General features: G+C 35.9%; 1 protein-coding gene across 1 annotated transcript in view; it reads right to left on the bottom strand.

Annotated features, from left to right (window-relative positions):
- Window positions 1-14,969, bottom strand: part of FANCC (FA complementation group C) — a 90,783-nt gene that overhangs the window by 62,209 nt on the left and 13,605 nt on the right. The window contains exons 3-5 of the mRNA XM_071580434.1: window positions 13,103-13,276; window positions 11,480-11,567; window positions 5,884-5,978 (exon numbers count right to left, since the gene is read on the bottom strand). Of these exons, the coding sequence (XP_071436535.1) occupies window positions 5,884-5,978; window positions 11,480-11,567; window positions 13,103-13,267 (348 nt within the window). The 5' untranslated portion in view covers window positions 13,268-13,276. The remainder of the gene's footprint in view (window positions 1-5,883; window positions 5,979-11,479; window positions 11,568-13,102; window positions 13,277-14,969) is intronic.

Here is a 14,969-nt window from a genome sequence, read left to right as displayed (position 1 = left end):
CCTTTTACAAAGACATGTAGCAATATGACCAGAGGGAAAGGATTTAAACTAAAATAGGGGGGATTTAGATTGGATATACAGAAGAAACTCTTTAGACAGGTCACCCAGAGAAGTTGTGGATGCCCCACCCCTGGAAGTGTTCAAGGCCAGGTGCTACGAAGTTCTGAGCAATCTGGTCTACTGAATGGTTTCCCTCCCCGTCGGAGGGGGGCTAGAGTAGATGACCTTTAAAAGGTCTCTTCCAACCCAAATTATTCCATTATGAGAATTAGAGTCTACCTTCCTTTTTCATCTTCCAATTAATATAAAAGTTATTTTGGATACTTTATAAAGGTACAATGAGAACATCTGTATTTTTCAGAGCTAATTTAGTCCCTCTTAGTTCCTTCCTGATTTACTGTGATGCCTTTGTGATAGAAATATTGAAAATGCTTGGGTAACTCATTCCAAATAAAAACCAAAATACATGAAAACAAGCACACAGTCATGTTTCAGATTTCCTTGCCTTTTCTTGACATGACTTTGTAGGTTTTTCTCAGCTACTCTCCTCGACTTTCCTGAAGTTCCATCAATGTCTACTGTCTAGCTTCTTTCTTTTAATAATTCTATTTCAATTTGTATGAGACTTACTCAGAAATAACTTGATAACGACACTAAGTCCCAGAAAATCCATGAGCAATTCATCCCTGACAGATAAAATGTAAGTTCATTACAATCCCAAAATTTTAAGAATTTAATTTTGCTCAAATCCTGTTTTTAATAAATGATGTTCTTTTTCTGCTTCTGAATACTGTTGCCTAACCAGAAGATATGTCAATGAACTAAATTTTCAAGAACAACAAATATGGAAACACTTGATCAAACAGCTGGATGATCCAGGATACAAGCCAAGAAGTCCTTGACATCCAAAGAGAAAAGAAAAAACATACACTAGTGCAAGTTTATAGGGAGAGGTAATCAGCATTTCAATGCAGGTGTATCTGTCCCAAGAAGTACATCACAAACATTTCCATTTGGAACTATAAATGAGAGAGCATCTTTTCAATGTTCATTCATCACAGTCTCAGATATATCACAACATAGAAAACAAAACTCTTAAAAACCCAGTTTGCTGAAAATTCTGGCACAGATTGAGAAGTAGAGGTGAAAGGTCAGTTTTTCATTAACTGAACCAACTCAATTAAAATTTTAGTATTAGGTTGATAATAAAAAAATGCAGGTTCTCCAGACAGTTCTGTCGAGGAACAAGAATTTCACTGTTGCAATAAAATTAAAACTTTCTGAATCAAAATTTTTACACTGATTTGGCATCATACCATCCTCAGTTCAAAAATTGTCCAAAATAACACTGGTAAGAGACAACATGTATAAAATCTAATAAAAGAAAAAACACACAAGTTTCATTTGGTATTTTTATAAAATATAATTAAAATAATTTTATAATTACAGTGTTGTTAAAAATTACTCTTATAAAGAACACCTATTTCTTCTGTGGCTATGAATGGAACACGGCCATGCACAGGATACAGATTTGCAAAAGAACCACACATTTTCAGAAAGGAAAATTTAGCCAAGCTAAAAAAGCACCTCTAAAAACAAGCCAAGCCTCACAGGCCTTCCACTTCTATGTTTAAGTTATGTATGTATTGTCTTGTTCATTTGTATCCTTTGAGGGACAGTAAAACACTGAAAAAAATTACTCTTAAAAAAAAAAGAAAATTAAGGGAGAGAAAAGGGAACACTTTAAAAGAGGGATATTAACTGTTTCTGTTTTATCCAATTTGAAAAGAGATTGGTGTAACACTCTCACAGGTATGTATGGCCTTCCAAAACAATACAACCAGTGTACTATTGTAAGCAAATTCTGAAGCCAAAAACAATTCAAAAACACAATAAATAAACTGACAGAGGAGAAGGTGTGACCAAGTTAATAAAAATGAAATCTGCTTCAGAAAAGCTGCTTCAGAAATTTGCTGTAATGTGAGTGTAAGAGCAAAGTGCAATGAAAGGAAGCTGTTCTAGCCTCACCAGACAGAAGTCCTTTTTAAAGCCACACTTACTTCACTGCTTCAAAAATGTCTGCTCAGAGAAGGCCAACTGGAGAAACCAAATAACTTTCTTAAAGACTGGTTTCACCAGGTCATGGTTGTACTTATCAGTGAGAAATGGGTGGCAGTGAGTATCTTGACTCCCTATGCTGCATTTGGCTTTATAGAAGACCTGTAGAATTTGAATCTCAACACTGAAGTTTAGAATCACCAACCAACCAAAAAATATCTACCATTTTAAAGCATCTAGTCAGAAAAAACCTGCAGTCTACACTGCACACTTTAATTAAATTTCAAAAAAATTCTTTTCACATTTTATTCTTTTAAAGGACTTAAAAGATGTGCACAATCTTGCTTTCTTAAATCTAGCAATAATGAAGTTCAACTGAGTAGCTACCCTTCTTGTCACTAAAAAAACCACAACTTTACCATGACAATGGCAGGAAAGACAAAAAATAAGCTAGCATTAAATATGTGGTTTTAACTTTGAAAATGCAATTTAGTAGTTAAAAGACTTGAGATCAACCCCTCTATCAATGACCTTAGTCAAAGATGCACTGATGGCCCCAAAATACTCTTCAAGAACTCACACTTGCCATAAACAAGGTGTAATTTCATACTCAACATACATAGCTATGGCAGCAAAGAAAATAAAAGATTCAAATAATATAATTTGACCAAATAATATAATTTTCCAATCAGACATAACTTGGCATTTTGGGAGGAAAAATCTAATGTAAGGGACTTTAAAACGTATAAGTAGGAATAGAACTGAAAAGTTTTATTGTTGTAATAGTTAATAGTAAGCAGGCAAAGTTCTCTGTCTCCATTACACATTCTTATTTTTCAGTTGTTTGAGAGAGGTTTTTTGGTTGGGTGGGTTTTGCTTTTTTAACATTTCCTTTGTTCTATCATTAACTAAATGGATATCCAAAGATCCCAATTTATTTGGTGCATGCAGTCTTATGCAGTGAACTACTTCACCTTTTTAAAAACTGAGTATTCTTCCTCAGTGTATGCTGAAGTATTGAGCTAAGAAAAAAAATGAGCTCTTGATTGTAGGGCCAAAGGACAAGACTATTCTCAGGACCACTTCTGTAGAAGCTGAATAGCAGCTCCTCTACCCAAAACCCTTTTGCACATCTTCTGTGTCTGTGTGCATGGACAGTGTGAACTGTGCTGACACAGACCCCCATTCTATCCATACCCTCAAGGAGGGCTTAAATACCTCAGAAAATCCACCATTTCATTCCAAGTGCAGGCAAGTTTTCCAGAAAAACCTTTTAAATAGTATTCAAATTTCAGTGTATTATTTAAAATTTATTTCTGGACTGCAACCCCCTTTACACCACATAGCCATAAGACTACATTCCTCTCCACCCCCAAGAATTTTTTTCAACTAAAAATTCCAGACTTTTGGCTATTTTCTCCACAGTGTGCCACAATGCACTGGGCATCTTCTCCACCAGCAAGTATCATTGTTGTATAAACCTCATGCCATGTTACCAATAAGGCTCAGATCAGATCAAATCACTGCAGAGACTTGTCAACCTGTCAATGTTAAGATAGCTCATGCAAAACTCAAATTATAGTTTGCATAGCAAATGTGCCTAGATCCCCTTCTGTGACAATCTTTTGAGACACAAAATAAGGAAAATAAAGCAGTTCAGAAGGAAACCATGTTAAGTGTACATGGACTTACTGTATGTGTACTTCTTTTTAAAAATATAAATCATTATCACACATGGCAAAAGAAATTCTTCAAGAGTAGCAAAATATTTAACTTAGGTTCATCTGTAAGAATAAGCATGATAGCCCTTATTATATCACAATTGCTGGTGCCTAGAATTATATTGATGATAATGTAAGGGAAATAAAACCACTTTCTTCGGAAAGCTTTGTGATCATGCTCACTAAGGAGTAAGAAACTGAGGAGATATTCTAATAACTACAGGAAACAATTTAATAATATCTTTTCATCTCAACTGCTGTATTGTCATGCTGTGCTACACCTACTTTAGGCAACTAGGGAAGTGCTGAATGATAGTAAGATGTGTTTGTACTTTGAACTCCTTCATGCACTCTTCCCCAACTTTCAGGTTAGCTACTGACCCATCAAGTCACAGTGGCTGTTATGGTTGATTCAAACAGTCAGAGTGGGTGGAAAAATTTCTGCAGATTACAGTGAGGCTTGAATCAAATACTTGACATACTAGTTTCAGTGTAAGAGCTCCAAGTGGCAGTGCCAACAAAAGCAGCAGTCAGTCCCACCTCCATCCCTCCCCACTCTTTGTTCCTGCTTACCTGATAATTTTTCCTGTATCAGCATCACCATCAGTTCAGTCACACTAATCAGATGACTCAACTGATCTAGATTAGTTTTTTCCCTCCCAGAAACAGAAGCTATTTGTAGAAGACTCTCTGGCTACAACTCTCCTCACCACTTCACATCATTGATGTACATGATACTGCTTTAAAAAAACAGATTTTCCTGTTTGATAACTAACTGCATGTTATTGTGCATACACCTCCTATTTCATCATGAAGAATATCACCCATATAACCAGCAAGACTATATTAGCAAAGGCAGAATATTTTTGGTATCACTTTCCTATGGCATTCAAGCATTACCACACTCTGAATTCCAAGTATGTTAACCTCAGTAAAGTCTCCTGAAAAATGTTAAAGACACAAAAAAATAAGGGTAATTTTACTTAGGATTAGATTGTTCAGAATTTTCTGGCATGGTATAACCCACCAAATAGGTATACAGAGGCACACAAGGGTATCTAAAGCCTGTGAGAACTTCTTTCTGAAACTCCTGCATTTAAATCAACAATACTAACTGGCTAAATATAGTTATTTACTAACAGAATAATTTGCAGTATCATCAATTATTTTATAATCACTTGTACATCCTACTATCACAGGCATACCTCGATAAACTGACATACAAAATAAACTAATAAGTAAGAAATTAGCTACTTAGAGAAGTCTAGAGGTATCTTCAGCTGTAGCAGACTGGTACATAAATAATGGCTGCTACAGTTTCACTTGTTGTGAGGACTGTAAGATATAAAAAAAATATTAACAATTTCATTTGTATTTATTATCATATTTTTAATGGGCCCATTGAAAATGCAAGTACACAAAATCAACAGCACTGCATTCTCAGTTTGCTATTCAGCAACGTAAAGTATTAAGCATCAATGGGTTGTGAGTTATTTACATGCTGATGTGCTTTGCCAAATCAGTGTGGAAATAAAAAAAAAATGAACAGATGTGCCATGCAAAATCCTGAATTCGGAATTAAAGTTAAGGATTCGTTATTCCTTAAGAAACTAAACATAAACCCACACACAACCACTGTTCCTTCCCTCTGACTGCCTCTAAAGAAAGTTTGGATACCATTAAATTCTTCATAGGCAGGAGATTAAACAAAAGCAAAAAAGAGTAAAATCACACAGCAAATACAAGTTGCTTTGAAAACAAACCATGACATTTCTCCAGTTATTTATTTTATCCTAATTGAAAGGTTCTTACTTTTAATACCAATGTTTGCTTCCCTTCTGATTTGTGGTTGCTGCTTACTATGCACAGGTTCTAGACTTGATGAAACTACCAGGTTATGAGCCATCAAAACTTACTGTGAAATGCCACATCTTTTAAGATTTAAAATGACAGACTAACAGTGACTGTGTTATAAATAGAATGATATACATTTCAACACAATGTATATGCAACTTGTGTTTGAAGCCATTTCTTAAATGATGGAATGACAGTGTGTCTAATCAGTTTAATTCAAAGTGGTTCTGGGAAAGATTCATTCACTTACCCGTATCCAGCTGTTGGCCTTCAGTTCCACAGGATTCTGTGGTTCACTGCTGTACAGACAACATAAGCACCACATCAGAGTCTTCTGGCTTTCATCTGCAGGAAAAAAAAAAGCAAATAAAGATACCTTTAGAAGAAAAACCTAAACAAAACACAGACATAATTACACACAACAATCCCTATTCATCCACAAAACTAAAGCCCTAAATATCACTCCCAGCTCATTCTGCTCCTATTCTACCAGACTCATACATATGAATACTGTTAAATGTGCAGTGTATCTTTTGTAATCATTTCTTTGAATAGCAGTTTTAAAGGTATCAAGGTATTCAAAAATCTATACAATAATTAGATGGCCTTAAGGAACTTGCAGGACCTAGTAATTGATTTAGATACATAATACCTGAAGCCATCATCAAGAAACTTTCAATGAAGTACTGAAATAATATCACTAATAATGAATAATAATCAACAGTAGTAAAATAGTTATTACATTGTGTCCAAAGCTTGCACTACTAAAGTATGCTCACTTACAAAAAACCTTAAGTTTGTGAAGTATGAAATCATTCATAGCTAGAATCAAGTTCTCTGTAAAAATACATTAAGAGTCTCCATGCCTCAGGAAAATGACATTTCTGCAGATGGCAGAGTAGGTAAACGCTGATGGAAAAACGTCCTATGGTGATTTTCTGTTCAGGGTCAGATTGGGTTTTACTTGATTCTAACCCACTGTTGAAAATCAGTTTCCTGCTTTAAGAACCTACTATAATAACCACAACAGTCAGTGCTCAGATGTACAGATATTATTAGAGGAGCTGATTATCTAGAGTAAGCAGTTAAAGAGCCATTTAACTCGTGATCATTTTCCACAACTTTGTTTTTGACAGACTTTGGCAGATATCAAGAGTTTCTACAGTGAATTTAACCCAAGAATGAAATTGCATGATTGAAATGAAAATTCGGAAAACTGGATGTAGCGTTGTAGCTCTGATACAACACGTACTTAGTAAGCAATACTATTCTTGTTAAAAATAATACAAACATGTGATACCACATGAGGTTTAGAAATTATGAGACCATTTGATTATCAAACATGAGAGATTCCTTCTGTTTTCCATGCATTTGTTGTCCAGGATGTAATAAACAGTATTATTTAGAAGTGCTTTGTTGAGAAAGCCTGAGGAAAAAATAAAAGCTCCATTAAGTAATGCCTGTATTTTCAGCAAGTGACCAGAGATGTTAACATTGATTTAAACCAGTATTCCTCAATAAACGTCCAACAAGCCTGTAGGCCATTACTGACCTCCCACTGACTAACATCTCTGCAACAGAAATGGTTTCCCAAATATACGCTTTTAACCGACTACAATTTGGGGTATTCTGACATTGTGTTTGGCAGGTTTTCTTAATAAGGATTTTTATACAAGGCTAATAATTTCCTAGACTGCGTAACACTGAAGTTAAAGGACACATATTGAATACTGATCAGCAGAAATTCAAAGTATCTTTATACTTTGATTGTAACTATATCCAAATAGCATTCAGATATCAGCACTAATATGCAACTTTATCTCCTTCAAAAACATTTCATCTAAACTCTGCTATGACATTTTATGGGAGGAAAAATAAACAAAGAGTGGTTTATTAGTTTAAGCCATTAAATGATAACCAGTTGCTTATCAGAAAATGAAGATTTTAAATATTGTTAATTACTAATACTAAAATATTGCTTGATTATAAAGTCTGGCTATTGAGATAATTTTCAATTACATGAATTACACAGAAAAAGATAGGGAAAAAGAAATTAAGTCCAAATCTTCTATCTCAAACAACATATAAACAATTCAAATATTCCTTCTTTTGATGCATCTGGTTTACACTGTATGTCTATAGTATGTCAATAAGCTATTTTATTTAAATTATGGAGGTTTTTTGACTTAAAAAATAAAGAAAAGAGGTGAAGAAATATACCTGCATGTAACTACTTGAACAGACTTCTGGGTGAGATTTTTTGCTACACATGATGATTTGCTGCATACTATAAACAAAATTTCATGTATTGTTGCCTGTTAGAAGTGTAAATCAGTAGGACAAAAGCAAAAATTATGAAGACAAAACTTAGATAAACAAAGCTGGCACACTCTGCCAGCATAATGATTTTACACAGATTCATCTGGATAAATTCAAACCTCAACTCAAGTGAAGCCAAGTTATACTCATGTCATAAGCCAATAGTTTCCAAAAAATAAGGAATAGGTCCAACTTAAAATTTTCCCAGTTAGAATTCCTTTTTGACCATAATTGAAGTAGCCTCCCATAAGATTTGTGAAAAGTAGGAAAAGGGTTCATAAAATCCTCTTGTTGAAAGACCCAATGAGGACCACCCTCAGATTCACTGTTTTCTTTTCACAACTGCTCCGGAACAGGGGATGAAAGATGGGAAGATTAAGAGTAAGGGGGGATAGATCTTAATATAATTACAGCAGCTGCAAAAGATAATCACATCAAAAGACCAAACAGCCACAGAAAACTTACTGGTGGATTTTTAACTCCCCGTTTTCTAGCAACTGTGATCTCCATGGAAAACATACCATCATGATATGCAATGAAAACCATTACCATGATACAAATTAAAGCATTTCATCTTATTATGGCATGAAATAATGCTCACCATCCAAATAACCAACTAATATGTTCAGGGAAACAAAACCAAAAACTTAGAGGCAGAAATTAGAGTCCAAAACTGGTTACCAACTATCTGCTGCATAGGTAGGCTAATGTATCTCCAACTAAGAGACCAAAATTTTCTGTAGGAAATTTAATACAGATTGGAAGCTTTAAAAAAAAATCCAAAAGAAAACAAAACCAAAAAAAAACAAACCAAGAACTAAAGAATCCCAAACCAACCAACCAATCATAAGCCCAAACCTTTATGATCAATCAGATTGTACTTATTTCTTGACAATCTCACAACAAAATTGAAAAAAAAAAGAAAAAAAGGGAATGTTTTTCTCACAACACAGTGTAGTCTCAATCATCCTAAAATAGAGTTTATAAATACTCTGTCATGAATGGGGCCAGATGGAAAGAAGTAATAAGTAAACCCTAATCTTACACCCAGAAATATTATTTTTATAGCTTGTTGTAAAATTTCATTGAAATGTATCCTCAAATGTTGATCAGCTAAAACTGGGCTTTCTGTGGAAATGAATGCATCCACACCCACAAATACTGGCATACCGAGCCACCAAGAAATCCCCCAGCATTTATAGTATTAGTTTGGGATTCAAGATACTTGGGCTCAAAACTCAAACCAGGAGGGTCCTACTGAGAAGATAATCCCCCAGCCCACAGAAAAAAACATTGGAATTTCTTACTGAGACTGAATTCCTCATGTATCCCTTGTGGTTTAGGACCACAAGTACAGCCAGGAGATTTTCTCCAGTCATGCTTCCCTCACATTAGCATTCTAAATAAGTCTAACTTGGTCACCTCCTGCTCAGGAGTGTTTATGAGGAGATTATTTACCTTTAGAGGCCATGCTTCCTGCACTCAGTGGTCAGCCATGTCAGCTTCCAGCATCAACAGACATTCATTTAAGGTGATAGGCATTGTGGTTTGGACATGATACAGAGTATAATGTTTTTCCTTCTCCATTTATGAGTATGAAAGACTGAACTGAACAAAATTAGTTCCTTCTACTGCGAGGGTGGCCTTGACTCAGACGCATGCCTGAATGAGCTATTTATCCAAATGTGAAATTACATGAAACCCACTTGAGAGTCAGCATCTGCTATAGCCAGCAATATCTTAGTATCTTCAGAACTAGGGCCAAACAAAATGAAATAATGCTGAATCTAAAATGGAGCAGTCCAAAGAGTGCTCAGGTGGCTCAACAAAGAGGAAGTGGTGGGAATGTATAAGCAGACACCTTCAGGTCTATTGATGTCAGAAAATCTCCTTCATTCATCTTTAAGCACTGAAGTGAAGGATTCTGTTTTGAGGAAGCAAAGTTCTCTGAGTTCTTGCTTGCCACTTTAAGACAAAAAAAGAAACCCTGTAGTAAAACCCCATTCTCAAGCAAACTTCACAGGTAACAATCAACTTGCAGAAAAAGTGCTTTTGCAGCTTCAGAAAATGCTGAAGAAGACAAAAAAGAGGAAATAAGTAGATGAAACCAAGAACGTATTGCTGGGGTTGTTGTGAAAAGGAGCCAAAAGCAGACACAGATGGCTTTCAGCTTTGATGGAAAATATAGGTGAAGCTACTTACTGTAACACAATAGATTGTTAGCTCAGAAAAACTGACAGTCTAAACACCTGCATATTCCAAAAAAAAAGGTAGAAGAAAGGCATGTGTGTAACTGTAAACATCAACAGGTACCAACGTTCTGAAAGTCATGATTAAAAGGGAAACATATCCATTGTAACATTGTATCTAAAAAGTATGAAAAAGCTTTTCAAAAAGCACACATTTGCTGCTCTGCAAAAGTGGTCTGTGCTTAGATTTATGGCTCCTTCCCAAATTTTCCTTTCAGAGGGGAAGTGCTGACATTTCACACACCTACCATGTATTTTGCAGACAAGTTCTGCCTGTGTTAGGAGCTGCCTAGAAGGCAAAGCCAAACCAGCAGACACTGGGCTTGACTTAATAAGCCCTTCCAGGTGAACACAAAATTGTCCTTACTTTATCCTTCCTTACTTCCAAAAGGAAGGATAAAGCAGAAGAGACCAAACGTGACTTTTTTTTTAATAAGAGCAACAGACTGACTAAAGATTATTTTAAGGGGTTCACAGAGAAGCTCAGAATTAGTTCTCTGCTTAAAAGTAGATCCCAAGTAATTTATCAAAATATCAACACCTCAGTTCCTGAAAAATGTACCAGAACTGCTGGTGAGGTAGCAAAAGAAAGGCCTCCTCCATTCCAACAGCTTTCCTGTGCCAAATTTATTTTCTCCTCTATATTCTCACCCACACACATATTCACTACCAGTAAGAGCATTTTGGGTTTTTCATATGTCTTCTTTCCTATGTCCCCACTTTAATGTTTAAATTTTGATTCTATCTACATTTTCACAAGTTGAGGATGGAGAGATGTGGAAAACATATGTTCAGAATAAATTCAATGAAAACAAACACAATCACAAATTAGTAGAACTTAACATTTATTAGAAAAACACAAGTATCAGAAAAGTTAAATCTTTTATATTAGCATATATTCTGATACATAACTGAAAGAAACTTGTGTTGAAAGTGATTTGAATCACTGAATTTTGTACATTTTGAGACTCTAGCAAAATGGAATCCATACAACAAGAAAATAAGAATGGAAATCATGATGCACCTAAATACTGGGTTTAAAACCTACTGGTCCCAAGTCAAGATTCTGTAACTAATCCATGAAATTAACTAGACCCAAAAGCAAAGTCACATACTTTAAATAACATGGCTAGCCTTTTAATCACAAAATTTCACTTCAGCAAAAAAGAATTTTGTGCTTTTATGGAAAAAATTATAGTCCATATTAGTTGTATGTTGCTAATTTCTGTAGAATAAACTTTATGGAACTGCTGCAGAAATACCATTACACGTTCTTACCATATCCTATAACAAAAGGATTCCAACAGAGCCTTCCCAGTAGCTGTCCAATTAAAGGGAACTGCTGGATTGCTACAACTGAACCCTGCTAAAACATAAAAACAAGCAAAGAGACAGTAAATATACAGCACATCAAAAGTAGGTTAGGAGAACTGTTAATGATACAGATTGTCGTAAATTACAATCCAAATGGTTTTACTGTGAAATGGTCTGGAAGCAAAACACCTGCAGGTATGTAATAAAAACAGAACATCCTGAAATTTGTTATAATGTCATAATTCAAGTAAGCTGAAACTTACTAAGTAATTTCCTCACCTAATACTTAGCTGTGGTGGAAAATCTTTTCATTTGCCTCACATCCAGCAAACAGAACAGCATTAGTAACCAAGATTCCATTGTATTAAAAGCCCAATCAACTTACATTTTTGTTGATCCTCACTGCTCTAACATAGTCTCACAGTTTCAGAAGAAATTAATACTTACTATGGCATAAAACTAAGTATGTTTTGGTTGCTTTCTTTACATTAACTTATGTAATGACTAGTCAGTAACAAACTGACATTTAACTTCTAACCAAATAGAAAGCAGCTTTACTATAAAAGTAATAAACAAGGCAGTTTATATACAATCCTCTGTAATCAGTTTTACTTTCCTATTTTTGTAGCTTTACTATCTAATAAACGAAGACTTTGAAAAATAGTGCTGTGCTGAGATAACATGCAAGTAGCAGGGACGATAACCATCTCCTGCTACTGCAATAAATTCCTTACATTTGTCTCACATTTGGGGCTAGACCTAGACTTTCTGGGGCCATATTCACAAGGTCCATTTCAGGCCAAGCCTCAGATTACTTGAAGTAGCAACATTCTTTTTTTTATCCTCTAAAGAAAAAAGATACATAGATATGGGAAGAAACACCACTCCCAAAAATCCTTTATTTAAAGTCACTTCAGAAATAAACCCAACTCTGAGGTCTTCAGGTAAGAATATTTAAAAATTAGTACTTCCATAAGAAGCTAGCTGATTACACTGAGTATATGCACTGAAAAAGCCACTCTCAGAAAAACAGAAACAACTAAACATGCAAACAAGTAAATGTTCTTTCATAAAAGCATTTGAGTGAGTGCAGACAATAATTAAATTATAAACAGAACAGGCAGCAGCTTATGTCAATGATCTGATCATGCTGCTAGAATTCACTATGTGTACCATAACACTGGGGTTAATGTGCCACCACACTCTCTAAGGTTTAAAGGATCAGTTACAGTTTTGCATGTCAATGCCTTTAAATCATCCAATTTATGACCTGTCAACCAGAATCAAATTCTTGTTTATTTAAAGTATTTTGTTAAGAGGCTAGAGCATTTGCTGGGAAATTTCACGTGACATCAACCAATCAAGAAGAAAAAGCCCCTTCACAATAAATCAGGGAAACAGGTAGCACACTCCTGTTGGCATTACCTATGACTGTTCCTCCAGTTTGCCCCTCTGATCCAGCAATACATTAGGTCAACAAAACAAACTTCTTTGCTACTGTTAGCTTCTGGTTTTATCAAAACCTGGTGCAGATTGTTTCAGAGGGTGTCTACAAAACAGGTCACTCTTCCTTCTAAGGTTACTTACCAAATCTTTTAAAGTTTCATAAAGCTGACATAGAAACTCCTGGAGCTGGGGCAAGTGAAGGCACACATCTTTCTGAGATTCCAGTGTAGTGGCTTGACCCCATTCAATAGCTTTATCCAACCAATATTCAAAGTTCAGTTTGGGCACAGTTGTGTACTGGGCCATGACACAATCCTGAAAGAGACATTAAATAACTCCCTATCAGTCAGCAATAAACATTGGCTTCAAACAAAGAATGAAAATATGATGAAGGATTTCTTCCACCTTTTTTTGTATTCACATGTGAAAGTGGGTGTACAGGATACCTGTGTTTACATCTCATAAGGCTGGCAATTTTATTGGCAGTATTAAAGGCTAAACTAATAATCCCACTATGACAAAGTAGCACAGCAACCAGTAAATTATCTTAGAATGTACCACCCAGATGTGTCTCAGGCTTTTCTTATCTCAATTTATCATCACTGATATTTCACACAGAGAATATTAGAATAATGTAAATGGCATTTGTTTAGAATGCTATGCATGATGATAAACTCAAAATATCTATTCCAAGATAAATGAAAGCGTTAAGATAAGGCTCAATCGAAAGAAAAGAGGCAAGGATGCCTTCACTCACTGTAATTTCTGTATTTCTAATTGATCACTAGCTTTAGGTGCAAAAGAATATTCTTCTTAAAGGAAACTAATAGATGTAATATTCAGCTCTCTTGTTCTTTGCACTACCATAAAAAGGACAAAGGAAAAATATAACCACATGCAGCTTTATATATAACTCAGTTCTAAATGAAAGCTTTATGATATATGATCTATATGCAGTGGCACACTTCACTGTAAAGAATGGGTCTTTAGGAGGTAAGCACTATCACCAAGCCAGAATGTTAAAATCTAACCAAACTGCCCCAGTAAAAGACATCAAAAAAAGAAAACAACTAATATTTTTTCCTGCTGTATATTTTTCATTGAGAGAAGAACAGAAAACAGCACAGCAGGCACTACAACAACCTTTAAATCTCTCTGAAAGAAACACCTCTTAGTCTGAGAGAGCAAATGAGCTCTTCAAATCAAGAGCAAATGAGCTCTTCCATCATTGTTCTTTCTGTCATTGTTTCTACTGTAGATAACTGTCAACTAACACGAATGTTGTGGCAAGTTTTAGACATGAACAGCTGTAGAATCATAGAATCAATTGGGTTGGAAAAGACCTCCAAGATCATCGAGTCCAACCCTTGGTCCAACTCCAGTCCATTTACCAGATCATGGCACTCAGTGCCACGGCCAATCTGTGTTTAAAAATCTCTAGGGATGGTGAATCCACCCCCTCTCTGGGCAGCCCATTCCAATGCCTGATTACTCTCTCTGGAAAGAATTGTTTTCTGATATCCAACTTAAATTTCCCCTGGCAGAGCTTAAGCCTGTGCCCCCTTGTCCTATTGCTGAGTGCCTGGGAGAAGAGACCAGCCCCCACCTGGCCAGAACTTCCCTTCAGGCAGTTCCAGACAGTGATGAGGTCACCTCTGAGCCTCCTCTTCTCCAGGCTAAACACCCCCAGCTCCCTCAGCCTCTCCCCATAGGGCTTGTGCTCCAGTCCCTTCACCAGCCTTGTTGCTCTTCTCTGGACCCACTCCAGCACCTCAATATCCTTTCTGAACTGAGGGGCCCAGAACTGAACACAACACTCAAGGTGTGGCCTCACCAACGCAGAGTACAGGGGAAGGGTCACTGCCCTGGGCCTGCTGGCCACGCTATTTTTGATACAGGACAGGATCCCATTGGCCTTCTTGGCCACCTGGGCACACTGTTGACTCATGTCCACTTGTTGACAAATTCAGATGCTCATAGATGCCACAGATATCAGTGAATATGTATC

Source organism: Pithys albifrons, chromosome Z, assembly GCF_047495875.1.
Source record: "Pithys albifrons albifrons isolate INPA30051 chromosome Z, PitAlb_v1, whole genome shotgun sequence".
NCBI classification, from domain to species: domain Eukaryota; kingdom Metazoa; phylum Chordata; class Aves; order Passeriformes; family Thamnophilidae; genus Pithys; species Pithys albifrons.
This window is presented reverse-complemented; position numbering and strand designations above follow the sequence as displayed.